This window comes from Accipiter gentilis, chromosome 6, assembly GCF_929443795.1.
Source record: "Accipiter gentilis chromosome 6, bAccGen1.1, whole genome shotgun sequence".
Classification (NCBI taxonomy): Eukaryota; Metazoa; Chordata; class Aves; order Accipitriformes; family Accipitridae; genus Astur; species Astur gentilis.
Genome location: NC_064885.1, coordinates 44,559,716 through 44,587,582, shown reverse-complemented (window position 1 = coordinate 44,587,582; position 27,867 = coordinate 44,559,716). Strand labels below are relative to the sequence as shown.

The window sequence follows — 27,867 nt, the reverse complement described above, 5'->3', positions numbered from 1 at the left end:
TCACCGTGACCGCCCCGCGCGACGTGGACGTCTCTGGGGCGGCCGCGCCGCCGCTCACCCGGAAGCGGAAGCTGCACGCGACGGGCCAAGATGGCGCCCCCCGCGCCGCTGCTGGCAGGTGCGGCGGGGCCGGGCGGCGGCGGCGGCGGGGCCGCGGGGGCCGGGCCGGGCCGGGCCGGGCCGTGTTCTCGCCTCGCGGGCACGCCCGCGCGTGGCGGCTAGGACGCGGGGCCCGGCAGGACGCGGGGCTTCCCTAAACCGCTGAGCAGCCGGCGGGAGCTCGTAGCTGACTGAAGCGTCTTCGCGGCGTTTTGCGGGCCGGTCGCCGCGTTGTGTGGAGCTCCTCTCGGGAGTCCTTCTTCCTTTTCTCTCTTTTCTGCTTTTTAAGTTGTCCCTAGCAGCAGGGACGCGCGTTTTTCCTTTCCTGTGTTTCTAAGCTTTAAACACTCGCACCTTTGTCCTCGCTTGGCTGTATCGGGGGCCTGCAGTTGTTCGGGGTGCATTGTGGACGCCTCGCTGCTGTCGATAATCCGTTGTAAATGTGGATCTTATCTTGGGAGCCTGACGGAGGACCTGGAGAACAGGCTCAAGGCAGGGGTGCGAAGCTCGTGGGTCACATTTAAAGTGCTGTTAAAACGTACCCTTGAGGTGTGTCGGGGGCACGGTGTGCCCCCAGTGAAGTACAGGGCCATAGAGCAGGTGGGGATTTGAAACCTATCAAAACAGCGTTTTCTCCACTCTAACAAGCTAGTGCTTAAAATGTTTTCTATTTGTTAATTTCTAAAGTGCTAACAGAGAGATGAAGTAAGGTTACGTGGCAGTTAAAAGAGCAGCTCTGAAGGGCGGTGTAAGGATGTCTGGTCGCAGATGTTGCTGTCGTCTGGGCATTGCTGCATCTGCACGTGGATTCCGTCGCGCGGTTCGTGTCAGGACTGACCTGGCCGAGCGGGAGTGCTGCTCTCTTCTGCTGTCAGACCTCTCGTGCGCTGCTGGCCCTAACGCTTCCTTGAAATAATACAGCTGCAGAACCTGCAGCTTGAGCTAGTACAGATCCTGCTTTCTTGACTCATGTTTGACAGTAAAAAGTTGTCACCTCAGTAGGCATCTTTGGTGTCAAAGGAAAATGCATAAAACACAGCTAACGCCTACATAACAATTGGCCATTTTGTGGTTTAACTTTGAATTTTGATATGCTTGTCACAGAATGACCTTAAAAAGTTGTGGTTTATTCACTATAGGACAACTCCAACTGCATGGTTTTGCATGAATCTGTCTTTATTTTTTTCTTTGTTTTGTAATGCCCTAAGCACGGCAATGTCCCTGAAAAAGAATGAAATTTAAAACTCGTTTTGTATTGGTATTTCTTTCATGCCTTCTGTTTTCCAAGTTGAACTCCAATGTTGGAACTAACAATAGGGCAAATCCTGTCTCATGTCAGCAAAAAAATCAGTCCAACAGAATCTTTCTCTGGCAAATGCTCTTCCTGTGTTTAAGCACCTAATCCTCACTTTGGGGAATATCTAGGCAGCCTTTTTGAGCTCCACTGTGCAGGATTCTTGCGCAGCTCTTGCAGCGATGGAGAATTTTCAGCTTCTGCAGGTTAGGCTTCATGAAAGTACCTCCTACAGCAGGGTTGAGAGCTGAGGACCATCGGCCATTTTGGGATGAGCTGTTGTCCCACCCTCCTTCCTTATGCAGGTGCAGCTCTTTTGTAGTTTGAGATCATCCTGCGAGCTGAAGCCAGGCTCTTGTTTTGTGGTAACCAGTGAGGGGGTGATGGGCAATGGACTCGAACTGGAAGTCAGGAAATTGCACTTAAACGTAAGGAGGACTATTTTTAATCTGAGACTGAACGTGGGCGCAGGCTGCCCAGAGAGGCCGTAGGTCTCCATCCTTGGGGATACTCGTCTGCTGGCCGGGCAGGGCCCCACAGCCTGGTGTTGCTGGCCCTGCCGGAGCAGGGGAAGGGTGGGGGTCCAGGGATGCCCCCGCCTCAGCCCCTCTGCCATGCACCTTGTTTGGCTTTGTCCCGCCCTGCCCCGCTGCCCTTGGCAGCGCTTCTGCTCCCTTCTTTGCACTGGCACCCGTGCTCCTGTCGCAGAGGGACAAACCCCATCAGGAAGGCTGCACGGGAAGCGCCGTGCCGGTCAAAGCGGGAACCAGATCGCACGGCTGTGGGTCCGGGGAGGCTGGAAGCAGCAGCGGTTGTCCCACTTCAGTCCTCAGCTCCGGAGAAGTGCTGGCTGGTTGCTGTTGCGTCTGTGGAGTTGTACGGCAAACTGGCACCTCAGTTGCCTGCGGGTTGTGTGTCAGAGCTGGTGCTGGAGCCGATAGCTCAGCTCAGCTCTGCCCCTGTCCTGTGTTTTAATCCTGTGGCCACTTTGGATGAAGCCAGGTGTCTCGGCACCTGTTACATTCTGAGTTTCCTTTACAACCCTCTCTCCCCTTTACTCTAAAATGCAAGCAGGGGAAAAGCGTGTGCAGATCTGAACATTCACAAATTAGAAAAAGCTTTTGCTTTGGATGATTTTCCGAGTTTGAAACGAGTAGTTCTTTGTTTACTCTTCCAGTGAGAGGATCCGAAGGGCTTTATATGGTGAATGGGCCACCTAGTTTCACAGAGAGCACAGCATTTCAAAGGTACTGTTATTACCACTCTTTTTGAACTTTTGCGCAAAAGAAATAATTTTCTAGAAAGCAAAGATAGACTCTAGAATTAAAAAATATATAAGCATAAGTGAATTTTCTCCTACTGTCAGTAGTTCAGAAAATTGATGGTTTTATGCTTGCCTGACTTCTCATTGCCCAGGTAGTAATCATTGAACAGTTGCAGAGTAGATCACACTGTTACAAAGTGCCACTTGGGAGTGCAGCAGGAAAATTGGTGTGTTAATTTGTATTTTTGTTAAAAATACCTTAACTTACGCAGTATGTTTGAATACTAATCTGCATTTCTTATTTCTTTAGGGACTCTGGAAAAAATTGCAAAGCTGTTGCTTTTAGCAAGGATGGTTCCCTCTTTGCCTGGTGCAACGGAGAAAAGTTGGTGCATTTCATGATATTAATCATATAGTTTGTATTAAATAAACTGGATCAGTAATGTCCCATTTACTCTTGTCTGTGTAAAGGCTATTGCTATTAATGCAAGTGTTTGCATACATGCTTTAAATGCAGTTTATTTTTGTGTTCTTGGCACTAGTGGCTTTGTTTCCTGAATATCAGATTAAATATTTACCGGTTTTTCTCATGTTTATAATGCACCCATTCCCATGGAATCTGGATACGCTTTATTTGGGTTTTTTTTTGTGTTCATAGTTCCCAGTATGATAGTACCTGGTTTTCTGAGATTAATCTGTTAGTAAAGGTCACAGAAAATGAAGAGTCTATGCACCTTATGTACAAACATCACAAGGTTTCCTTTTTTTTATAGACCAGGTGCATTATAGAGTTCACTAGACATCATCCTTTACATAAGAGTGCATCATGGGGTTGCTGCTGTAAAGAGGTGATCAGGCTTCTTCTGAAATGATGGTATTCTTACTAACAGATTAAAAAAAATGTGCAAAAGTATTTAGTAATACTGTTTAACAACTTCTTTTAAAGTAGGTAGCTTAGATGTAGGATTTGTAACTTCTGCTGTTGCTTCTGGTTCTCCAAAATGTTCAAACTTCATTTTTCATTAAAAACTTTATTTTTGTCAATTGGAAAGGTCCATTTCCAGAAAATGTTTGTGGGGAAAAATGTTTTTCAAACAACCAGATTGTATATCCAGGTACCCATATATATTCCAAATGGCAAATCTTTCCAGTCCTGCCATGCCTCTTTGTTTTGGGGGCTGTCCATCTTCCTTCATTTTTGAGGGGGAGCAGTGAATAAGATGGTGAGGAACAGGCTCCTAATGCAGCTTCTGAGAACAGCAGTGGTTTGGATGCGTCTTGATGTGATCTTTTTTGTTACTTTGGATTCCGTATCTGGCAGATCTTTAATATACAGTGTTCAGAGGTGCCACTTGACCTTGTTTGTTTGGCCGTCTGACCTGTGCTTTTTATTTTCTGTGTCTCCCTGCATCCCCCAACCTAAAAAAGCCCAAATCTTACAAGTTGTATCCTTATAGATAGAGGACCTTTAAGAATACGTGGGATAAATGTGTGTTTTAATTAAGTTAGAATCTTTCTGTTGGCCGTTGCTCAACTTTAGCACAGTGGGAATGTAGATGGACTCTGTATGGTTAGAGTATTTCTTGTCTCTTGTTCAGACTTTAAATGTTGCAGATAAAAATAAGTTATATGTTTTGACCAGTGCTTTCACTTAGTTTCTGTTATGCTTGGGTATCTGGTTTTAAAATGTGTTCTTGCAAAAATTTAGTAAAAGTAGGAAGGGAAAAATGCTCTTCTAATTTTGTTACCTTGGCCAAATTTGGGACAGATCCAGAAGAGTCAAATACATGAAAAGTTACCTAGACTATTAATTAACTGCTCTAAGCATGTTTTATTGAAATGTCATCTTTTGGTTCCAGGGTAAATATTGTTAATGTCACCAATGCCCACTTACTGCGTTCCTTTGATCTTCCAAAGGCAGTTTGCCTTGAATTTTCACCAAAGAATAATATTCTGGCAACATGGCAGGCCTATACAGGTGGGTGTTTTTCCAGCTGTAAAAGTACACAGAGTAACTGCATACTTTAATTTGGTTTGCAGGCTTTCCAGTACTTGATTTGTCATTGTAGCATGTTTATTGGCTAAATGAGCAGTATAGAAAGTGTACAGAAAATTATATGGGTAATCAAGTATATAGTGGAGGAGGGAGGGATGCCATCTTCTGAAAGCATCTGGTATCGACCGTTCCTACAAACACTAAATCAGAGCGCATATACTAACAATTACTTTATTAAGTAAATCACTTGTTTCTAAAAATTGCTAACTGATCTTAGTGCAAAGAGTTTGTTATGAATATAAACTGCTTGAACCGCATATATTCATATACAGACCAGGAAAATTGTAAGCTGCGTCAGAGTAGTCATGTCCTCCACTGGGCATAGCTGACTTGAGTGTTCTCCATCATCCAGAGGGCTTTGTTCTCTCCCCTGCCTCTTTATGGAGTTTATATTCCTGATTTAGACAGCCTACGTCTCATCCAAGTTGTATGTATGTCTAAAGTAGACGATGTAAATGCTTCCTTAGACAGAGCAAGCTGGCCATAAGCTGAGCGTGTGAGAAGTGGTCTGGGACAGGTTGTAGGATAAGACAGGGCAGCATAAGTGACAGAACTGATGCCAGCTGTGGACTGTTAGAGAACTGTTAGGAGGTCTGTTCTGAATCATTGGTGGAAATAGGCAGGCTGTAGTATCCAGAGTGAGTAGAAGGGTGCAGAGAGTTTAAAACCAGCAGAACCATTTTGTATGGCTTGCAGGTAGGGCTGTGAATGCAACGTGATGGACAAAATGCATTGCGTTCTTGTGAGAACAAAATGTAGGAGTGGCGAACATACCTTCATTGTTTGCCAAGAGGACAGCTTTTGATTTTGGTTAAAAAACAGCATTAAAAAAGCTGTGTTAGTGTTGGTGGTTCTAGTCTTGTAATGAGAAGTAGAAACCCTATACTTCCAAATGTTGGTTCTTTCTGCAGACTGAAAGACTGTAGAAAGACTTACATTCATAGGTAAAGCAATTAGCAGCCTAGGCGTTAGTCCCTCAGGGTAGGATGCTTCTTGTAAGAAGTTTATGCATGTTTGGTTGCTTCTGCAATCATGAGAGAGAACATCATCATGGTGAAGCAGGTTTAATCCCCAGAGACCACTACTGTTTTTGTTGCAGCTGCTAAAGATGGCACAGCGGGGGTGCCCAACCTACAACTTCATGATGTGAAAACTGGAAAATGTTTAAAATCTTTCATCCAGAAGAAGATGCAGAACTGGTAAATAACATTTCCAGGTGCTAATTGTTTGCAAAGAAATGTGGTTTCCAAAATCTGATCTGGGTAAATAGAGCTTTTAGTGTGGTGTTGTCTTTCAAAATACTGCCTGCTACTAGCTGAAAGCAAGTATCTGTGCTTGTAAGTATCTTTGTATGTAGTTATAATTGTTGTTTCTTAGTATAAATTCACTATCATTTTGCACCACAGAGCAAGCTGGGGGGACAATAACGAAGTCTACTTGTATGTTTTTTACTATGCAGATGTCATTTTTTCCATTTGAAACATGTATCATGTTTGAACTTGCTTGGCTTTAAAAATTGAAGAAAAAAAAATCCCAGGCTACTAAAGATGAGCATCATTCACTGTTTCTAATTTTTTTCTTTAAATGTAGGTGTCCTTGCTGGGCAGATGACGAAAGCATTTGTGCCAGGAATGTAAACAATGAAGTGCACTTCTTTGAAAACAACAACTTTGGTATGCAAGTATTTCTATATGTTTCACTGCATTCTATATAGAGATCTTGTTTTGGGTGTTGGGGTTTTTTTTCCAAATTTTCCTCATTTTTTCTTTTGCTCGCTTTTTATTTTAAATATTGCCTACATTCTGTTTGAATTTGGAATTCAGAATCATTATGTTTTAATGAGGTTTGTTTTCGGTTTCTTGTTTACCTTTTCAGTGACTTATCTAGTATGAAGTGCATCTAATTTTTAATTAAAGAGGCCTGATTCTGTATCGTTTCTCATTTAATGAGATCCAGAAAATTGTCAATAGAGAACGTGAACTTCTTTGGGTTATGTGTATTCCGTCAATGAGCTATTAAAAATGAAAATTCATGGCAAAAATGAAGTTGTACAGCTAGAGCATTTTTTTTCAAGGAAATTTACTACTAGTGGTAGAATATTTGGAGTCAATAGAGGTTGAAAAGAGAAAGGGGAAGAAAAAGGCAGGAAGATAAAAATGAATTAGAACAAAAATTTAAAGGAATACAAGACAACTACTGGAGGGAGAACAGTGGTGTGTTTTTTTGGTGTTTTTTTTGTTGGTTTTGTTTTGTTGGGTTTTTTTTGTTGGTTTGTGGGGTTTTTTTTAAATATAAAGCTGGTACAAGAATTTATTCTGGGAGCTAAAAAGACAGCCTATGAGAGATGCAGTTGCCTGAGAATTAGCCCTACTGATGTTAACAAAGCTATACTAAGGAAGTATGGAATGTCTGTTCCAGTGTGAGGTCTGCTGCTCAGTGCAGACTTCCTTGCTGGCATAAGGTTGTGGGTTGCTGCTGTTTGTTTACTTTTTAAAAGTGCATTTTCCCTAAGTTGTTTGTGGAAAGGGGCAATGTTCAGCACAGAACAGGGCTTTATGAACACATCCTATCAGGAAGAATCATCCAGTAAAGTTGCAAGGGGAGAACTCCAGCTCTCTGTAATGGTGTGTGTTACCTGGATGTGACTGATGCTGCTTCCTCTGAAGTCAGCACAGATAAGATGAAGAACATTGTCCCTTGCTTAAAACATGAGCTGTGTTCACATGGAGTTCGGAAGCTTCCTTGCTGATTGAACTTCCAGATACTAAATACTGGATTTCAGACCTAGGCTCAGTTCAAGTTGGTTTTGTAAATAAAAATGTGTGATGAAATGGGAAGGTAATGGTTGTTTGCCTAGGAAAAAAAAATCATTTGTCATTATATATACTGTTCTTTATTATCCATGATACAGACCCATAAAAAGGTATAGTTAAGTAATCCAGGCTAAAATGGTTTGTCCTTAACATCATCACATCTGTGGACTTTGTTTTGTTTTTCTTTGGTTTTTTTTGCAGCTACTATTGCAAATAAACTGCATTTGCAGAAGGTTAATGATTTTGTGTTATCTCCAGGACCACAGCCAACCAAGGTATTTCTGGTGATGTTTCCAATTTTTTTCTTGGTTTTCTTCAAAAAATTACTGTAATTTTAGTACAGCATACTAGTAGTGAATAGACCCTGTGCTACCAACAATATTGCCTGCAATAAAATATCGTGGCTTTGTTTTAGGTGGCTGTGTACGTTCCAGGCAGTAAAGGCGCACCGTCATTTGTTAGACTCTATCAGTATCCCAACTTTGGTGGCCCTCAGTCTGCACTAGCCAATAAAAGTTTCTTTAAAGCTGACAAGGTGACAATGCTATGGAACAAAAAAGGTATAATAGCTCTATGTTTTAAGTTTTTGTAGTCCACCCATTTTGGATTTAATTACTTTGTTTACTGTGTGGGTTTTGCGTTTAATTTGCATGTGCAGATAAATACTGAAGATAGCCATTAATGCCAGTGCAACGTTAAGGTTACAATTCTGAATACCCTGAAGTACTCATAACTTTTCTGTATTGACTTCCATGATTTTGTATATTGTAATTGAAAATATTCTACATGGTGGTAAATTTTGCAGTTGAATAAGAAATTAAAATTTAATTTTGCATTCTGTGATGATAATGTACTTGGACAGTAAACATAAGATTATACCAGAGCATAAACTGTTTTTAATCTGTAAAATTGTATATACCCAGGCGTATTGCAACTGGGAAGACTTGGACAGTCCTCTGTGTGCTTTGCTATTTGTTAGCCACGAGCTGTTTCAGAATAATTTTGTAAAAACTGTTTTACTTCAACCCGCATTGTTTGGAATACAGGGAAGGTATTTTGTACATGCAGAAACCACATGTGGGCACACAGTTTTGGATAAAATAGATATACATACAAAAGCTGTTGATGAAACATTTCATTCAAGGACTGATCAGGTTGCTTGGTTTCTGCCTTAGATGGGTATCTGGTTTTTTATGGCTGCAAAAGTATGTTCGCTTTCTCGTAGTTCAATGGTGGATGAATAGACTTAGCTTACACTTTTCATTTGAGAAAAGAATATACTCCTTCTGTTTGGGTTAACACTGAGGAGAAATTAAATTCAGAAGAGAGTAACAGCACTGTTATGTAAGCAACTAACTAGAATTCATAATCAAACTAATTTCTCTTTGTTCATGGTAGTTTGTGAAATAGTTTATATTATAATTTGCAATAATTGTATTAAAATAACTGCGTGTCTGTTCTATTAGCCACTGCTGTGCTAGTAATAGCTAGTACAGAAGTTGATAAAACGGGTGCTTCGTACTACGGAGAGCAAACTCTGCACTACATTGCAACAAATGGAGAAAGTGCGGTCGTACAATTGCGTAAGTAGCTCTCGCTCTCAGGCATTTTTTCAATGTATTACAGCTCTTGATAGTGGGAATTGCTGTTTCACCAGCTTTTGTTTAATGTATGAAGTGTTTTTTTGTTAGTGTAATGAAGGTAATCTTTAAAAAAAAATAATCAAAGTACTATTTGCAAAAAAAAAAAAAAATCACCAGACTTTTTTTTTTTTTTACTCTGGAGTAAAGCGTTGGTGTGTGTGTGTGGGGGGGTTGTTTTTTTTTAATAGCTGAATTGTCTTGTCATCTTTGGTATACTTGTGTGCTCTCTGCCACTGACATTAAGATGACACTTTCATTTAGTATATACAAATAATTTGCTTGGAACGGTGTTCATGTGCACAGGAAGGGAATTGTGTGTGTTTACTAAGGAAACACCTGGACAACGAAGCCAGTTAGTGTCTGAGAATCGAAAATAGGCAGGAAGGTATGTTACCAAACAGAATAATCCTACCTGCGCTTTTAGACGTGCAATTGATAGTGTACTCAAGGAGCTGGGGCAGAGTGAGAACAATTTTTTGAAGCATATTGGAAGATAGAAGTCCTTTATTTTGTGTTGTAAAATGGAAAGTGTTCTAAGACATAAAAATGACATGTTGGGGAGAGGCAAGTGGATGTGCTTAATTTCAGTGTCTTATTTGAACTGGAAGTCCATTTGTTAATTTCCCCTATGTTGGCATTTTGTCATTATTTTAAGCTGTTGCTGTTTAACATAAACACCTGTCTTGTTTGTGGTTGTAGAGAGGCTAGTTTGTTGTGAACATTTCAAAACACTGGGGATGGGGTGATGTAGACTATCTATGTCTAAGTGACCATAGAGAGACTGTGAATATGTTCTTTTCAATATTAATGCTGACTGGGAGAACTTCCCCAGTTTGCCTTCTGTAGCAAAACTTGTGGGAGCAAGTACCGTGCCCTGTTTCCCTTTGTTGCTAACTTCACTGGGGAAAAATAATCAGGATTATAACTCTGTATCTAGAAAGTCTCTGGGAAGTTTCCTGGATTGAGAACACTAGTTGTTTAATTACATGCTTATTAAAACCTTCTTTGCCCTTTGAAATTATTTATTTCCAACACATCTTTATTTAACAGGGAGTTTATTGCTAATGTTCATTTAATTTAGCTATTCTTTTTCAAGGAACAAAACAAACTGATGTCTGTTTTGTAAAACTGGTTTTTTCCAATAAAAGCCAGTGGTGGGCACTTAGTGGTGCCTCATTTCCTGTGGATTTGTATCATCTGGTTACTTTTGAGGTCCAGTTTTGAAGGTTTTTTCACACTGGTATTTGTAGAGGGGTTTTCATTTTTGACTAATACATGCTCATGCTATAGCCTTTGCCTTAGCTGTTGAAGCCTGTATAAAGCTGCCCTCATGTCTCCAGCTGCCTACTGTCATGAAACATTCAGAGATATAATTTTCTGTCAGACCTCTGTCTCTGCATTTGGATTTGGTTAATGTCATCTGGAAAGTTTTAAAAGGGAAAACACACAGGCTTGCACACAGGATTGCACAGCCTAGTTTCTAAAGATAATGAGGCTTTAGAATAACAACAGGAATGAATGATTTAAATTAGTTTGATATTTTGGGTCAACATCTGGATTTAAGAGTTGTCAGTAATGCACTTAGCACTTATCTGAAATACAGGTGCAGATACCCAGATTATGAAAAGTTACAACGACCTATGGTTTTAATTTACCCCTGTACATTTTACATGAGTTTCCATCACTACTTCATCATTCTTCAGTATGTCCTAAAGTTCCAACCCCCAGAATAGCGTCTAACAATACCAAGTTTTAATCTTTATGTGTAAAACCATTTTTTGTGTGCTCTCTCACTTTAAAATCTGTCTTATAAAATACCATGCGTGAGCATGGTCCAAAGGTAACTTAGATTGATATTTCTTAGCTCTACAAAGCTGAGCTATGCAATATTTCTTAGATTAAAAAAAAGAACAACTAGTATCCAGCTGGTATAAAACTCCTGTTTTTGCAGGTTTCCAGTGGGACAGTTTGAGAAGGTCCTGAGAGATCATACTTGAATAACGAGGGGGGAAAAAAAAAATATTAATTTTTTTACATGGAAAAAAATATGCTTACTCTTAAAGTGCTAATGCTGACCCTACAGAGGTAATCTGGAATGGCTGCAGTTATTGTTGCAAACCTTAACTAAAATTATCAGAAGATAAAATGTTGTTTCTACCTCTATTGTTAGCAGAATTCATTTTCACTGTCAATAATGAGATCACAGCATTTTGGCAAAGCGTGAAGTTAAGAATCACTATTCATTTTATTTTTGCTTACACTGAAAAGATACAGTCTCCTAACAACAGCTGCATATTTTCCTTTTCCTTTAGCAAAAAATGGTCCTATTTATGATGTTGTTTGGAACCCCAATTCTGTTGAGTTCTGTGCTGTCTATGGTTTTATGCCTGCCAAAGCAACAATTTTTAATCTGAAATGTGACCCCGTGTTTGATTTTGGAACTGGGCCTCGCAATGCTGCCTACTACAGCCCCCATGGACACATCCTAGTGCTAGCAGGATTTGGAAATCTCAGGGGACAGATGGAAGTGTGGGACGTTAAAAACTACAAACTCATTTCCAAACCAGTAGCCTCGGATTCCACATACTTTGCTTGGTGTCCTGACGGGGAGCATATTGTAACAGCCACCTGTGCTCCCAGGCTACGAGTCAGTAATGGTTACAAGATATGGCACTACACTGGCTCTCTGTTACACAACTATGAAGTTCCATCAAATGAAGAAATGTGGCAAGTTTCCTGGCAGCCCTTCTTGGATGGAGTGTTCCCAGCGAAAGCAGTAAAATACCAGGCAGTTCCAAGTGAATTGCCCAGTGCTGAGCCAAAGCCTGCTCAAGCGTATAGACCTCCAGCCCTGAGAAACAAACCTGTAACAAGTTCCAAGCTTGTAAGTAGACAGTTTCATATGTGAACTAAATTGTTCTGTTTCCTTGCTTTGCCCGTCTATATTTAATGAGACACATCAGAAGAGTAATCAGACTGATGGTAGTATTGTGGGGGTTTTGGGAGGTTTTCTTGATAATGTTCTTTGACACTTTGCTCACCGTTTGCAGGAATGTATGCTAGAAAACTGAAATTTCTTTGGTCCAAATACTGTCCTTTTACAAAGTCATTTGCAAACTTTAAAAACGCTCTCTACAACATCCACTGGAATAATAAACAGCAAATTTGGTTTATGGTGAAACTGGATACTCTAATTAAGATAGAAATCTCTGATTTGGGTGACCTGACTTACTAGTCTAAATCCAGCTAGACAGGTGGTTTGACTGTCCTCCTAACAGCTGCTTTTTTTTTTATTAAGGGAAGTTCACTTGCTAGAAAGAGATTTGATTGTTAGCCAGTCAGCTGCAGTTTAAACAGGTTTCAGTGTAGTGACCTACTTGTCTAATTAGTTTCTTTTCTGCAAATTTTCAAAGTAGGCTGAGTAGCAACTAATGACATTTAACAATTGCACCCTTGAAGTGTAAGTCTTAGAAGAGCTTTGATTTTGAACCTGGTGCTTTTGAAGGAAAGACTGCTGTTTGGCTTGTGAGGAATCTCCTGCTCATGTCAGTTTTTGCAAATGATCAACAAGCAGAGGTAGTAGAGAAAAGATGCATTAAATAAAGTAATCGTTTACTTATATGGGCAAGAAATCTTGTCATGTGCATTAAAACAATCCAGCTCCTCACTTATGAGTTACCTTAAAAAACCCCTTTTCACACACACCCCCCAAGAAACCCCACCCCACTTCCCCTCCCAGCAACCTGTTTTTCCTTTCTTGTCAGTAGGAGATGGAGTTTTAAAAGTTGTCAGCAAAAGCAAAATGCCAAGCTTCAGTAATTTTGTGCTGATTTATTCCTCTTTGATTTTATTCCCCCTGTCCCCCCTCAGCTCCAGATAGAAAACATGATGATTATTTTATCAGAAGTCCATGAAATCATTAGGACATACAGGATAGTCCCATCCAAACTTGAGAATGAATGAGTTTGAAACCCTTTTCACACTGTCTTCTGCTACTTGAAAGGGCACAAACTTTTTTTTTTCTCCTTTGTTTGTTGTTCTTTCTTCTTCCTTTATGGTTCATCTTGCATATGGTGTTGTCTTAAGTGGGTTTGGAGCATCACTGTTGGGTTTTTTTTGCGCTTGCCAACATGGAGTATTGTTTTTGTAACTGTTAATTTTCCATATGCTGCAGCATGAGGATGAGCCACCTCAGAATATGAAACCGCAGTCAGGAAGCGGTGATAAGCCACTCTCTAAAACAGCTCTCAAAAATCAAAGGAAGCATGAAGCAAAGAAAGCTGCTAAACAGGTACTGCAAAAGTAGTTCTTTCAAGGATAATGTTAATTAGTTTTAACAAACGGTGCTGATCAGTCTCAGGGCAGTGACTGTTAGTCCCACTGAGAGCCCTCCACACATCTTGCACGTGTTGTGGGGAGGGTGGTAGAGTTTCTAATCAGACTGAAGCAGGTACAAAAGGATGACTTAAAAATAGCAGCTTTGGTTAGTTGCTGTGAATGGTAGCAGAAATCAGTGTTAAGACTAAGTAATCCTGACTTTTGACCTTCAGACAATCTGCACAGGTTTGTTTTTTGGGTTTTTTTCAATGGTTGGTGAAAGGTAAGAACAGAATTTCTGCTTTGATGTGTCCCCCCCGGCAGGTCAGGGCTGCCGCATGTTATGAGGGCAGATCAAAGACAGCCTGTTCTGTTTTGCTTGCTGTTCTTTGGCTAGGTAGATAAAAATCAGCTTTTGGTATTAGCCTTTCAATTTCTACAAAATTCTGAAGCAATAATGTCTTTAAGATTGGGGTTTTTTTAGTTTCTTATGCTGGTTTTGAGCCCTTTTACTTCAGAGACAATGACCCACCAGTCCACTTTATAAAATATTTGTGTATGTGTTTGTCGTGTCATCCTTACTGATGCTTCCCTATGCTATGTATGGTTGGTGTCTTGAGGAAGTACAAATTAAACACAATGCAGCATGTGAGTTGTTACAGATAACCCCCTTTTTGTGGAAAGCATATATATAGGTAATTCAATACATCAAAGCAAGTCACTTACAAATTTTGGAGTACACCAGCAAACTAGTGAAAGAAGAAATATTCAATGGATTCCTTAAAATGATTAAAGACATTTTTCAGTCCCTTTGCAATCAAGATAATGTGTTTATCTTATTTGTCTACAGGAGGCCAAAGCTGAAGCAAACCAGCAATCTACACAGTCCTCAGCATCACAGAATGCACCACGGAGTGCTGTGCCTACCTTTACATCAGGAGATCCTGAAGTTGACAAGAAGATAAAGAATTTAAAAAAAGTGAGGTGTTTTTTGTTGAGTGGTTGTTTTTTTTTTCTAACAAGCAGGAGATTTCTCTAAGAGATGGTCTTTAAGATCTAGTCTGATTGTAAGGTGACTTCAGCTTAGAAGGGTGGCATTTACACAGATGGTAATTTCCTGAATTTGTAACCCAACTTCCTTTTGCTTTTCCATCTCCTAAAATAGTGGAGGTCATCCTTTGCCAGGACTCCTAAAGATCTTACCAGAGTAGCCTCTAGCCAGGGTAGAAGCCACTGGCAGGTACATGGAAGAGTATGGCAGTCTGTGACGAATACTGCTGCATGTGCAGCCGCTGCTCAGAGCTGAGGGGTAGGGGTACAGCTTAAAGGTGTTTGTGCTTAGAAAGCAGCTGTGTGGGCTGCTTCTTTATTGGATCTTGGATCTGAGAAAATGCTATGTGGTTTTTGGTTTCTTCCCTAACTTCTAAATGGTATGAGTGTGAAGTTTACTGCCAATCTTGGAAATTCTTGGATTAAATAATTTCAGAACGGAAGTTGTTTGGTTCAGGCTAGAGAATCTTTCCCGTTTCTATGTAATCCATCGGGGCTATTTTCTCTTGGCTGCCTCCTGTTTTTCATCATCTCTGTTTGGATTAATATTCCAGGCTTTCTGAGGAAAATGTGTGGTGAAGAGGGATATAGTGATAGCGGAGGAGTAATTTCTGAATTTGGATCCAGCCCTGCAGTGAGCTAATGTATGGTGTTTATGTTTCAGAGACTAAGAAGCACTTCTGTTCTCTAGGTTTTGTTCTTGAAATAAATGTCTTTTATTGGTGGGAAATTATGGATTGAGCATCTGGAGATGCTTAAAGGAAATGTGTCTTCCATATTGAGATCTGCCTCCTGGTAAATCAGGCAATTGCAAGGGCAGGAACTTCTAAGACTTTTTTCTACTTGTGGTTCACCAATATTTTTGCATTAATGTGTTTTGTTTGTTTGTTTTTACAGAAACTAAAAGCAATTGAGCAGCTAAAGGAACAAGCAGCTGCTGGCAAACAGCTAGAGAAAAATCAGGTACTGTAAGATGTATGCAGTTTATTCTCATTTCATTTTATAATAAGCTAGCTCTGTGACATCTTGTGCTTTTTTGTCCTAGTTGGAGAAGATTCAGAAAGAAACTGCTCTCCTTCAGGAACTGGAAGACCTAGAACTGGGTCTTTAAAAACACTTCATGGAAATCCAGTGCGACGTTAACACAAAGTTAATGAAAAATATAATTTGTTATTAACTTGAACATAATAAAATGTTTCGGCAAATTACTGAGGATGCAAAAGTCCAGGGATTTGCTGCACACTTGCCTTTTAAAGAGCTTTCCTAAATATGTGTGCACGTGTGGAACTGTAGGCAAGTAATGAGTATCACGTCAGCCAGTTCCGCTGCTGACCAAACCAGAACTGTGCTGACGTAAGCATATTGCCTAAAAACCAGCAGCAGCCTGTTGGTCTCTCTCTTCTGTGTTTGGGTGTGAGAAAGGAAGGTGATGAGGTTTACCTGGTGTGAGGAAGGAAGGCGATGAGGTTTACCTGCTTGATAGCTTTACTGTATTTAAAAAGACAGGTGATCTATATGCAATCTGGGCTGTAGATAAAAATAAAGAGCATTTAATAAGAAGTAGTACTTCCCTTCTTTGGTCATACGGGCAGAGCTTCTTAAAAGAAGGAGGCCTTGCTGCTGCTGAGGACAGACGACGCTTCCCATGCTGCGGCCGCTGTGGTGACCCTCGCACCTTTTTTTGCCTGACTCCGCGGTTTTTATTTTCCGTTCTCCCCACCCCCCCCCCTTTTTTTTTTTTTTTTTTGGTCCCTTTCCCCGTGGCCGTTGAAAGCGGAGTCCACAGGGCGCGGGCCTGCCCGGGCCCTCCTCCGCCGCCGCCGCCGGGGAGGACCGGCGCGGGGGGCCTTCACCCACCGGCCTCCCGCCTCGGGGGAGGGACGGGCCTGCCCCGGCCTCCGGCGCTCGCCCACCGCCGTCGCCTCCTCGTCGGCCTAACGAGAAGCGGGGACGGCCCTCGCCGCGCGGCGCTGACGGCGGCGCGGGGGCGGGGCCTGGCCGGCCTCACGTGGCCGCCGGCGCCTGCGCGGAGCGGGGCGGCGCTCGCGTGACCTTGGTGCGGCGGCTGGCGGCGGGAGGCAGCGGCGAGATGCGGGCGGCGGTGCTGCTGCTGCTGCTGCTTCTGGCGCTGGCGGCGGGGCCGGGCGGCGGCTCGGCGGAGCAGGGCGGCCTGCCGGCCAAGAAGCTGCGCATGGCCTACGCCACCGGGCCGCTGCTCAAGTTCCAGATCTGGTGAGGGCGCCCGGCAAGATGGCGGCGCCGGCCGGGCCGACGCCTGCGCCTCCCCCCCCCCCCCCCCACCACCCCCCCCCCCCCTTCCCCTTCCCTCCCTCACCATCCTCGCCGTGGCGGCCGGGCATGGCCGGCTCCGGCTCCGCTCGCTCCTCTCCTCCGCGGAAGGCGAGCGGCCGCGGGTCGCCCGGTCCCGGCTGGGGCGGGGGAGGCCGGCGGGAGCGCGGCCCCGCGGTGCCGGCCCTCGCTTGCCGGGGCCGTGGGCTCCCCTGGGGAGGGGGCCGGGGCCGGGCTGTGGGGCGCTGGCGCCCGGCGGGCCGCGCTTAGAGAAAAGGCCTCTGCAACAATGGCGACCCGCGGTAAAAACGCCGTTTCCGGGCCCTTTTGGTGTAAGACGAGGCGTTCTAGTGACTGAGGGTTACGGTTAGGAGGAGCTGATGTTTTCACGAAGACCGTAGTGGAGGGGTTTCGTCTGTCTGGTTGTTTTTTTAATGGCTGTGTTGCTATCGGTCGGGGAGATCAGGCACCTTTACGTCGTTCTCGGAACATTACCGGTGGCGTCAGCTGCGGGGAGCAAAACCGAGGAGCAGTAGGAAGGGCTGAGCTAGTTCTAGCACATGTAGCTTGTTTGCAGGGAAAAAAAAAAGGGGGAGCCTTCAGCGCCCGTCACCGTGTTTTCGTGGCGCTCCGAGGGCGGCCGGGCCGGACCGGCCGGGCCGGACCCGCCGGTGCCGCCGCCCCGGGGCGTGGAGGAACGAGAAGGTTCGTTCGCTGCGGTTCCCCGGGCAGAGTCTGGTCCGGGTTGTGTCAGGCGGACCTGCGAAGCACCGCAAAAGGCTCGGGAGAAAGTGCTTTGATTTCTTTTGCGGTGGGCTGGGTAATTTTTACTTCGATTATTACAGAGGCAGCTGGTAGAAGTGTGAGCCAAAGTACAGCTCTGTAATACTTCGCTCTTCTGTGGTTAATCTGGTCACCCGTGTGGAGAAATACCTGGGAGTGATGTTACTTGGCTGTCAGCAGTCCCAGAGAGGGTTAAATTTGACTAGTGAGGAATTAAAACGGCATTGTGTGAAACTTTTTTTTGGACACAGGGCAAGGTGATACTTAAGCTGACTGTCTAACTTGGCTTTTTAGGGGGGAAACAAATAATTCCTTGCTCAGTGGACTTGACCAAAACATTGTGTCTGTGCTAGTACGTGAAAACAAATTCATGTAAAACCAAGTGCCTAGACAGCTGTCAGGATTTTTGATGTGTAGCTCAGCGGCAAATCAGTTTTCTTCTTTGGCATGAAGAATTCTAGTTTTATTTTAAACTGAATGGATTATGAACAGCGCGAGTACTGGTGTTGCCAGTTTAGCAGTGACTTTAACCTAGAGCATTCCAGTTTCTGTGACAATGTCTGTCTGCATTTAGTGTCTCCTGAGGCTACAGGCGGGTGTTTGAGGAGTACATGCGGGTTATTAGCCAGCGGTACCCAGACATCCGAATTGAAGGGGAAAACTACCTTCCTCAACCTATATATAGGTAAGCAAATGACCGGCAGTACGAATCTCTTTTTTCCAATGTGTAGGCTCAGCATGGTGAGTTCTGAATATGTGCATTTACGCTTAAATAATTTTGAAAATGAGAACTTAAGGGTTTTTTTGCATTATGGTTACATACACCTTGGTTATTTGCTCCCTTCCAGGTAGCCACCTTAGTTTTCCATCTGGACGTCCATATGATGAGGCCTGTCATGTTCCAATCCAAAATAAATTATATAATTAACTTCTTTCCACAGTGAATTTTTCCAGCTCTTCTTCATGATGTATCTGGATGTAAACTCACATTTGTTGCTCAGGCTTATGCCCTTAGTGACAAATTCCTGGAATAGGTTAAGGCTGCAGAGGAGGGAAGAGTTTGTTTTTAACATCTTAAGTCAGGGGAGAGCCGACCTCATCAGAGAGACTACCAGGGTGACCTTAACTATGGGGGTGGGGAGGAAGCCCAAAGAAATTTGGAAAAAGGCAAAACGAAAATAGTGTTATTCCTATTATTTAAACCATTGTGTACATGCTAGAGAGCGATGCCATAGGTGCTGTGGTGGCTTCTGAACCACTTCTTGACCTAATTACTGTAATAATTACAATGGTAAGAATGCTACAGGATCAAATACCCCAGTGTCAATTTGCTCTCTGGCTATACGTTTAATTCTTAGAAAAAAACTGTAGGGTTTTCTGCATCTGCTGGGAAAATGCTTTACGAGGAAGTAGTGCAAGTCAATTAGACATGCCTCTATAATATGGAACAACTTCTTTAAGAAACTGAATGTATTATCCAGTTTAAACATGTGTAAGTGGAAAGCAAATTTCTATTTGACGTCTGCTTAGGAAAAAAGAAAATCTGTATGCATGGTGTACACAATGATATCCTTCTGAGGATGCATGGTTTTGTTCATGTGTGTTGCTTTTTTTTTTTTTAACAGCGAGATAAACTTGGTTGAGAAGTTTTGTATTTTCTTTGAAACACTTGATTGTACACTATCAAAATGCTGCTAATCAGATGAATTACAGCTATACAGTGGTGAAGTAGTAACTGTGAACCTTCTAAGTCACTTTTATGTGTTGTCTTTTGATAGGCACATAGCATCCTTCCTGTCTGTCTTCAAACTAGTATTAATAGGCTTAATAATCGTTGGCAAGGATCCATTTGCTTTCTTTGGCATGCAAGCTCCAAGTATCTGGCAATGGGGCCAAGAAAATAAGGTAAACGGCATACTTTCTTCTTTTATTTTGAAAAAGCAGTTTTAGAATGACTTCATGAGAGTGCTCTGGGAGTACTTCACAATTGTTACTGCTTTAACTTTCACACACTGCAGCCTTAATCTTTAGACTTCTATAACTAAATAGACTTGAGAATTTAACAGTAGCGTAATTATCCTTAATAGTAGTGCTTCATGTTTTTGACAGACCCAGCTTTGATTCTCAGCATCTCTTTCGAAGCTGATGACGCTGCAGAGGGGCAGTGAGGTTAACATTACTGACAAAGATGATAAAAGATTATTTTTTTTATCTTTTTAGGGCTCAGGAGTAGAGTTTCAAGCTGGTGTTGTTGGCGTTACAATTACAGCTTCCCTTTTCTATTGTCTCATAACTATTTTGCAGTTGTTGCTTTCATGAGACTTTTAATAGATTAGGCACGCAATTAGATGGTGGTTAGAAAAATCAAGTTGAAATTTTGTGGGTGTTTTTGCAGAACATGCTCAGGCATGACAGCCTAAGCTTTGTGGGATGAATATCCCTGTGAATCAGTACTGATGGTGCTAAGAGATTAATGTTGTTGTCCTCTGATTTATAGTAACCTTATTCCCTATTTATTCTACTAAACAAAAGCAATTAATAAGTTTATTAACTTTTATTTTATTGGTGCACAGATCCTCAAACTGAGCTACCCAGTGCGGTGGGTCTCTGTCAGCAGTCAGTTTGAATGCACAGAAGCTGTAATATATCCTGTTCAGTTAAATGGGCCAAATACACTACCAGGCTAGGCTGCCTGCAGTACGTCTGTGGTCTGTGATGCTGTAAACAACTAACTATCTCCTATGCTAAATTCTTTGTTATTGCAGTAACCGTGTGAATGGGCCCTTGTGCATGAAAAGGGAATTATAAAGGTGCTGGTGATAGAGGGAGATGCTGTGTTGCTGAAGATTGCATCATTTCATCCTGAGGCACCAATACACACAGAAAATTCCAGATGATTAGCTTGAAGAAATGCTAGAGAGCTGACAGTTCTTGTGAACAAATGCAATTTGACTTGCTTTGCTGTTTGTGTCTAGGCCTGTGGTTCTTTGATCTAAAGTGTTACTCTGACAATGGCAGGCAACATGTAGAAACAGTTTGTGTTCCCTTGGCATCGTAGCCACGTACTTCTGCAAACTGGCTGTCAAGATGTACATTGATTTGTGGAGGAAAGGAGCGAGAAGATGGAACTTGGTTTGAATCAGGATTGTGAGTTGGGTGATTTCAGAACTATTTTGATACCTGTCTAGGGAAGGCAATGTGCGCAATCTTTTTAAAAAGAGGATGAAAGATGTCTGTGCGATTGGAAGATTACTTGCTAAACTGCAGAGGGGAATTCAAAGACACCTGTAAAACTTCTAGCGTTTATTAAGAGTAAGTAAAATAAGCTGTGGCTCACACAGCTGAAGTATCTGGGATTCTCTCTGTTCTCTTCTAGGTTTATGCTTGTATGATGGTCTTCTTTCTGAGCAACATGATTGAGAACCAGTGTATGTCAACAGGTGCATTTGAAATAACTTTGAATGGTGAGCTGAGAACTTTCTGTTTAAGGGAATCGCATTGGGTTGCATGTGAACGCACAGATTGGTGAGAGCTGTTATGTTGGGACAATGAGGGATGATGTTATGAAATGTGGTGTGTTTCAAAATATGACGGCATGCGGTAATTGCCATCCGTTTTGAAACTTCAGGTGTTATATATGACAATAAATGATGAAAATCATGGAAGTTTTATAGAACAGCCTGTACAGATGTCAGTTACGTATGTTTTAAAACAGCGATGTAAAAGCTTATGAGAGGAATGCTTGGTCACTTGGGGTAACTGTATTATGTTCTTTCTTTGCGTGTGATGTGCATTAAGTAAAAAATAATCAACTAGGGAAGCATACTCTCTAGTTAATTAGATGCTTTCCCTATCCTGTTTCATGGTTTAGCCTTGGAATCCTATTGAATCCATTGCTATTCCCAGTTTCTCAGTACCGGTGGACAGCAACACTGATTTTTCAGGTTAAGAGTCTGTGGACCCTCTGCCTTCAGATAATTTTATAGTTTTAAAGAATGTAAGCTTGATGGAGTACAGAATTCTTCAAGATCTAGGTAGAAGTATGTAATCTAGTCTGAGCTTTATAATCTCAATTTATGGTTGTGCAGGATGCATTTCAATACAGTAGTTTCCAAGTCAAGTCATATACTGCAGAACCTTTTAAAGCCTGACTGTATTGAATCAAACTAGTTGAACTCTGTGCACTTCTAGTCCTAAATCTCTGATTAGAATTGGGAGCAGAGCCTTCCTAGGGGTGAACGATCACATCTGGACTTCTGTAGGTTTCTCGGTTGCATTTTGGGACAGTGTGGTTCCAGTCTGGCTCTTGGTTTATGTAGGTGACAGCAATTGTATTTTTCAGTGTGGGTTCGTGAAGTGCTATAGCAGTGAGGGATATTTGAGGCAATAAGTATTTGTCAACATCAAAAATGAGTATTGCGTTTACCCTAAAGTATTTATGGACTGTGCTGTCTTTTATATTTCAAGGGGGGTAGGGTGGGCATGGAATAATGGTTGCAGCTACTTTGAGTGGAACCTTCCAAGCCAGGTCTTGGTAAGCAGAACTTTTGAGGGTCAGCCTTAGATGTTAGGCAGAGTGAGATGAAAACTCATGAGACCCACAAATTTCGAAGATTTAGCAATGGTTTAAAAACTCAGTATGGAATTCTGCCACTCACTAAGGTATTTTCAGACATTCTGTCAGTGGATATTTTGAACCTCTAAATCCATATGATGTACTTCTAAATGGAGGCATTAGACTCTTTGTTCTCCTAGTTGGACTGGGTTTTAGTATAGCCAGAGGGCTGAAGCGTTGTTGATCAGGTATTTTCCTCAGTATAAAATAGTACTAACTTGCATAGCTTCCTAGCTCTTTTGAATTTTATGTTTAAACTAGCCCTACGTGTTTTCCAACTCTGTCAATGTAATGGTGCTTTTCTCCCTTCTGTGTTTTGTGGTAGATGTTCCAGTGTGGTCTAAGCTAGAGTCTGGCCACCTTCCTTCCATGCAGCAGCTTGTAGAAATTCTTGATAACGAAATGAAGCTCAATGTGCACATGGAGTCAATGCCTCATCATCGATCATAGCCCCATCTATCAGCACTGAAACTTCTTGTAAGTCTTCTTCCAGTCACCAGCTGTCTGTTGACTTGGGTGTGAAGGACCACATGTTGCAGATTGAACATTGTAATCGTATATTTGTTTGTTTGAAAGTGTTTTACTGGAGAACCAGCTCTAGTGACCTTAAGAAAATTGGCATGTATGATTTTACAGGTGCTGTTTTGGTGGGAGGTTTTGGGTTGGGGTTTGTTCTGCCTATTTTGAAACTGGAAGCTGGTATTCCTTTGGGCAGAAAAAGATGTGTTACTGCGTGCAGAAGGCTTAAGTTAGTGAACTGTATTGTGCAGAGATCAGAAAACACACTGCATTGTATGCCTTAAAATAGTCTGTGTGTGGAGGATTTCTCTATAACTTGTAACCTAGTTGAATTGCATGACCCTAGAAAGTAGAACATTTTCTTGCTCCCATCTGTGTGCTATACTGTTTTAAGCTTTTGCAAATACTCCTTGACACTTAGGAGCAGAGGGTTTGTATCCATGCTTATATATTTTATGACAAACCAAATCCGTGTTCCTATGTCGCCTGTGGCTTTGAAAACGTTTGGCTTACGGTTCTTCATAGGAACATTGATGTGCTACAAAAAGACTGCCTTGGTGCAAAAATTTACAGTTGACACTTAGGAGACCACTTAAGCAGTGATCTGTGGTGCAGTTTTCTATACAGGAACACTTTGGTTTGAGAGACTCGTTTCTTGGCTTTACCTTGCTGAGAGACAGCCCGCTCAACTGGCAGACCCTGTGCTGCCATTTCTGTTGACTGACGTCCTGCAACTCATCTCACCGACTTAAACTGATCAGTTGGTCCCAGCTGTAGCAGTTAATGACCTGGCTCTGTTCGAACACAGATTTTCTTTGGAGCTCTGTTTAATATGATGCGGCTTCTGCAAGTTCGTATTTACATAGGCAAGAACATGGCACATGGAGCGTAACGTTTGGAGAAACCAAAGCTCTGTCAAAGCACTGCAGGCAGTCTCACTCCTTGTAGGAAAGCACGTTCCCTAACCAGGGCTTGCTCTGCTGTTTCTCGCTGCTTCAGAGCTCAGTCTTCAAACCCTGCTTTTTTGCCCTATCGATCTCTCCCTCCACTGGCACCCCTGTGGCTTCCTGAAGTAGGGAGAGCAATTCGGAGAGACTGCTACCTCAAAGTCCTCAGACAGGGAATGTGAGAAACACTTGACTTTTGATTCCTGCCGGCACATCCCATTTGTTCAGTTAAGTCTGGTTTGTCCTAGTAATTTAGCAAAAAACACATTAATTGTGAAATAAATTGTTTTGTATTTTTTAAATATTACTTAGTATCAAAAATTTTGGTGTTATCTGTACTTTTCAGATGGGCTTGCTGAAGCTCAACGTCCTGTATGTATGGATTTAGAGGGTCTCAGGTAGTACTCTGTTGCAAAGTAGATTGATGTCACTTTTAAGCTTACGAAGCCTGCCAAGACTGTTCTTGTGTAGCATTTTATGTAATGGGATATGAGTTTAGAAAAACAGCCACAGAAAACCCCATTCAGTTGTATTTCCATCCATGTGGATGTAGTGCTACAGGTTAGGAGAGTCTGATAGTGAGACTTAGTGACTTTGTGTTTTCATGTCTCCTTATCTAAATTCATGCTAATGATAGTCATTCTGATGGTATCCTAGCAGGCAGTCGCCCAGAATGAAATAATAATAGTGCTCTCTTGCTGGAGTTATGACCTCCCAAGAGACAGTGCTTGTAATTCAAGTTTTATAATCCGAAGTGTACATAGCCTGCTGTTCTCCCTAGCTTGCAGAAAATGCCTTGGCTCTCTGTTCTGACAGTGTTGGAGATGGCTTGCTTGTTAATGCAGGAGACTTTGCTGACTGTAATGCTTGTGTCTCCATTTCCAGGCATTAAGTGGTGATTTCCAAAGGCAGCGTGGCTCAGACCCATGAAGGCCTGTACTGAAGACAGCATGCTGTTAGTACAGACTGGATGCTTCTCTCGCAGCCACGTTGTGCCTCCTGAAAAAAACTTAATGAAAGAGCTCTTTCAGTGCTGGCGTGTTTCCAGATACTGCACATTCATGGAGTGCAATAATACTGTATAGTTTTTTTAAGATGTCATTCGACCAGTTCATAGCTCAACAATGCAGGCATTACTAATTGTAACTTATTTTATATTCATGTTTCACACAATGGCAGATTGAGTTGATACCTAATTTTTCCTCGGAAAAAAGTTTGTTTAATCTGTTGTATTTTATATGAATTTATGTTCTTTTTGTAGTTTAAAATGAAGTTATAGGCGTGTCTGATACTGTCCTAAACTGTTAAGTAATTGACAGCTGTCTATCAAATATCTCTAATGTGGTTAAAGCAGGTTTGTATATTTTTCAAAGTTATATGGCAGAGTTGAACAGTGCATTATATACTAAATTATATAAACAAAATTATATGCAGAGTAGTTACATCATTTTGTGACCGGTAAAAATTACAATCGACTGCTCTTTAAATTGTGTTGGCCAGCTCAAGAGGTTTTTCCTTCACCATTCTGAAGAGGTGAAAAGCTGGGCCTTTCTACTGTCCTAAATAGAAACCAAGAAAGTTAATTTAAATAAAGAGTTCTCATTTACTGTGTGAAGTACCTTGTTTGAGTCGCTGATGGATGTTCTTAAAATTGCAATTGAAAAAATGCATAAAAAGCCTACTTTCCAAAGTCATTAATCTTGTGTTTGTTGTGTCTAAGCCCCTAACAACCTCCGTGTTCTGGAAGGAACGCACAGAGCTTTGTCTTTTTCTTCGTGTGCTTGCCAAGTTCAGCTGCGATGAGAGTTCGGCTGCTGTTGTCCCAAGGGAAGGTCACTGGGTTAAAGGCAAGTCTCAAATGCAGTTCTCTTGCAGGGGCTGGGAATTTTCCTCAGTCTGGCTTCCCGAGTCAGTGCGAGCTGCAGGCTGCAGCGTCTGGTCTACGGTTCTTCATCGTGCCTCCTGACTGCGGCATGCTCCAGGCGGGATGGCTGAGAGGCTGTTGCTTGTGGCACCGGTGCAGGGAGGCTCGGTTCCAGCAGCGCCTGCCTCCCACCCTGTTTTTTGTCCCTGCTCTGAGCTACAGGGTTTCATGCCCCTTGTAAAACCAGCTGAAGTACCTCCTGGATCCTTCTTACCAAACATGCTCTCTGGAGGGGGAGGGAGATGTTGTCTGTTGGGACAGTAAATCAGATGAGAAGGGAATCTGCAGAGCCGCGACGAAGGCAGCTGTCATGGTTTGTAAGAATTGTCTTTGACCCTCCCCAAGGCTTTAAGGACTGATGTAAGAAATGCTTCAGGTAACGAAAGCTCTGTCCACCCAGCTGAGAAAAGAGTGGATGCCCTTTTTTACAGAGGTGTCGCTCCTCACAACCATTAAACATGATGGCCTCAAGGCTGCTTTGACTCTGATGAAATCATCTCTAGGTAATTCAGGCCTTTTCTTCTGAAACAGATTATCCACACTAGAAAATTTTGGTTAGTTTTAGTTTCTCATTAATTATACACTTCAGACAAATTAGAAGAACGCATGGATGTGTTGCTAGGCTAAGATTCTTCATGAGCTGTTTGCAGCATCCACCCTAGTGGTAGTTGCTCATGATCTGCTTGCTGGCCCCAATATTCCTTCTCTTCCATCTGAGCAAGATGGTTTGTTGATATGTTGGAGTTAGGTATGCGAGAACCTTTGCTGATGTCCCTTAAATGCACCAGAAGGTTTTTCTGGGGCAGGGGGGTGCACAGGCTGTGCTGTGTTTCAGTCGTATCTGTAATTGCTCTGAGTTGCAGGGTGTGCAGAGCAGACTGTTTTTATGGGTGGGACCAAGCGCCACAATCCCCATTCGTAGAGTGCTTCCAAACAGAGAAAATGGAACAATAAAATGGAAATACAGAACCTTGATGGTCATTAAAGCCAGTGATACCTGCCAGCCTTCCTGTAAACCAGTTGCCAAAGGCCAACTGATGGCTTGGTATTTGTGGTGCTTTAATCAGGAGACCTTGTTCTGGTCTGAAATCGGTGCTTATTAATGTCAAGTTTAAGCCCAAATGGGCAGTTCTGGTTCACAGGGGTCCTGAGCCTGGAATCCTGCCTCCAGCAGTGCCCAGGGGAAAGGGCCCCAGGGCCAGCGTACACCACATCCCCTTCACCCTCTCTAGCCTCCTGGCCTCCAGAAGCACTTGGCATGGGGCTTTCTGGGCTCTCTGTGCTTTCTGCGTATTCAGCAATCTGAAAGGGTTTCTCTTCCTTGAATCATCTTATTAAACGTGTCTGTCTTTTGTGGAGAAGGACAAGCGGCATTGCTGGGGTCAGCAGGAAGCCCATGTGTTGTCCTGGTGTTAAAATAGCAGTTTTTTGCTTTCCCCTCCTGCCCAATGCTAATTTGTAATTTTAACATGAAGGTGTAAAGACCCATTTATCTACAAAAAGCCTTGTTTGAACACTTGATTGATTCCACCCATGTGCAAAATGGATAGTAAAGAATAGATCTGAGGGGCAGATTCAAGCTTGTTGATCATAGCTTGTTAAACACAAGGATAGATGATACAGGTCTGGTGGAGTTGCTGTGAGCTGGGTGCAGACTAGGGAAGGACAAAAAATAGGTGTCGCGTTTCCTGCTGTGAGAGCAGAAAAAGGGGCTGTTACGTGTAAGCCATTTGCAGCAGAGATCTGTGTTCAAGTCTTATCTCATGCTGGCGTAAATCAGACATATAACCCTGCTAAAAATTGAAATTACAATGGCATAACAGGTCAAAATCAAACTCCCAGGTGTGATCTTCATCTTTCTATATCAAAGATTTAGAATCTTTGATCAGAAGACACCTGATCTAATAAGTTTTCACCCAGGCCGCTGCGCCTGAGCCTGCGGAGTTTCACAGGAGCTGGGCTGTGCAGCAGCAGGATGCTGCTCTTCCTTGGGCCCTGCATCGTGGGGGGCGGTCCCTTGCTCCATCTCTGGGGAAAGCTCTGAAATCACCTGGGAATGGAGAGGCGAGGGGCAGCTGGCGGCAGGAGCGTGCTGATGCCCCACCACTTCTGGTAATTTTAGTATGTGATTTTGCCCAGTGGACTGTGTTACAGGCTTTGGAGTGGATTTAAACCTCAGTTACTCCATTGAGCATCCAGTTTCTGCCCTTTCCCAAGGGCTCTGCACCCAACTGACACCCCTGTGGTGAGACCA

The 27,867-nt window shown here is 42.6% G+C and overlaps 2 protein-coding genes across 4 annotated transcripts; both read left to right on the top strand.

Annotated features, from left to right (window-relative positions):
• Window positions 1–5: 5 nt before the first annotated feature.
• Window positions 6–15,744, top strand: EIF2A (eukaryotic translation initiation factor 2A). Of its 3 annotated transcripts, XM_049802776.1 has the most exons (15): window positions 100–118; window positions 787–1,821; window positions 2,571–2,640; window positions 2,968–3,042; window positions 4,517–4,635; window positions 5,813–5,912; window positions 6,304–6,386; window positions 7,728–7,801; window positions 7,942–8,086; window positions 8,993–9,109; window positions 11,482–12,053; window positions 13,344–13,460; window positions 14,337–14,465; window positions 15,434–15,499; window positions 15,582–15,744. In XM_049802776.1, the coding sequence occupies exons 3-15, from the start codon at window positions 2,594–2,596 to the stop codon at window positions 15,645–15,647; spliced, it is 1,710 nt and encodes a 569-aa protein (XP_049658733.1). In that variant the 5' UTR covers window positions 100–118; window positions 787–1,821; window positions 2,571–2,593; the 3' UTR covers window positions 15,648–15,744. The 3 variants fall into 3 exon arrangements, with proteins under 3 accessions (XP_049658731.1, XP_049658733.1, XP_049658732.1); XM_049802774.1 differs by lacking the exon at window positions 787–1,821 and having other exon boundaries at window positions 6–118; XM_049802775.1 differs by lacking the exon at window positions 100–118 and having other exon boundaries at window positions 216–1,821.
• Window positions 15,745–16,587: 843 nt separating this feature from the next.
• Window positions 16,588–25,383, top strand: SELENOT (selenoprotein T). Its single transcript, XM_049803778.1, has 6 exons — window positions 16,588–16,768; window positions 18,183–18,293; window positions 19,387–19,513; window positions 20,985–21,072; window positions 22,549–22,700; window positions 24,575–25,383. Exons 1-5 carry the CDS (start codon window positions 16,626–16,628, stop codon window positions 22,671–22,673), a joined length of 594 nt encoding a protein of 197 aa, XP_049659735.1. The 5' UTR covers window positions 16,588–16,625; the 3' UTR covers window positions 22,674–22,700; window positions 24,575–25,383.
• Window positions 25,384–27,867: the final 2,484 nt, after the last annotated feature.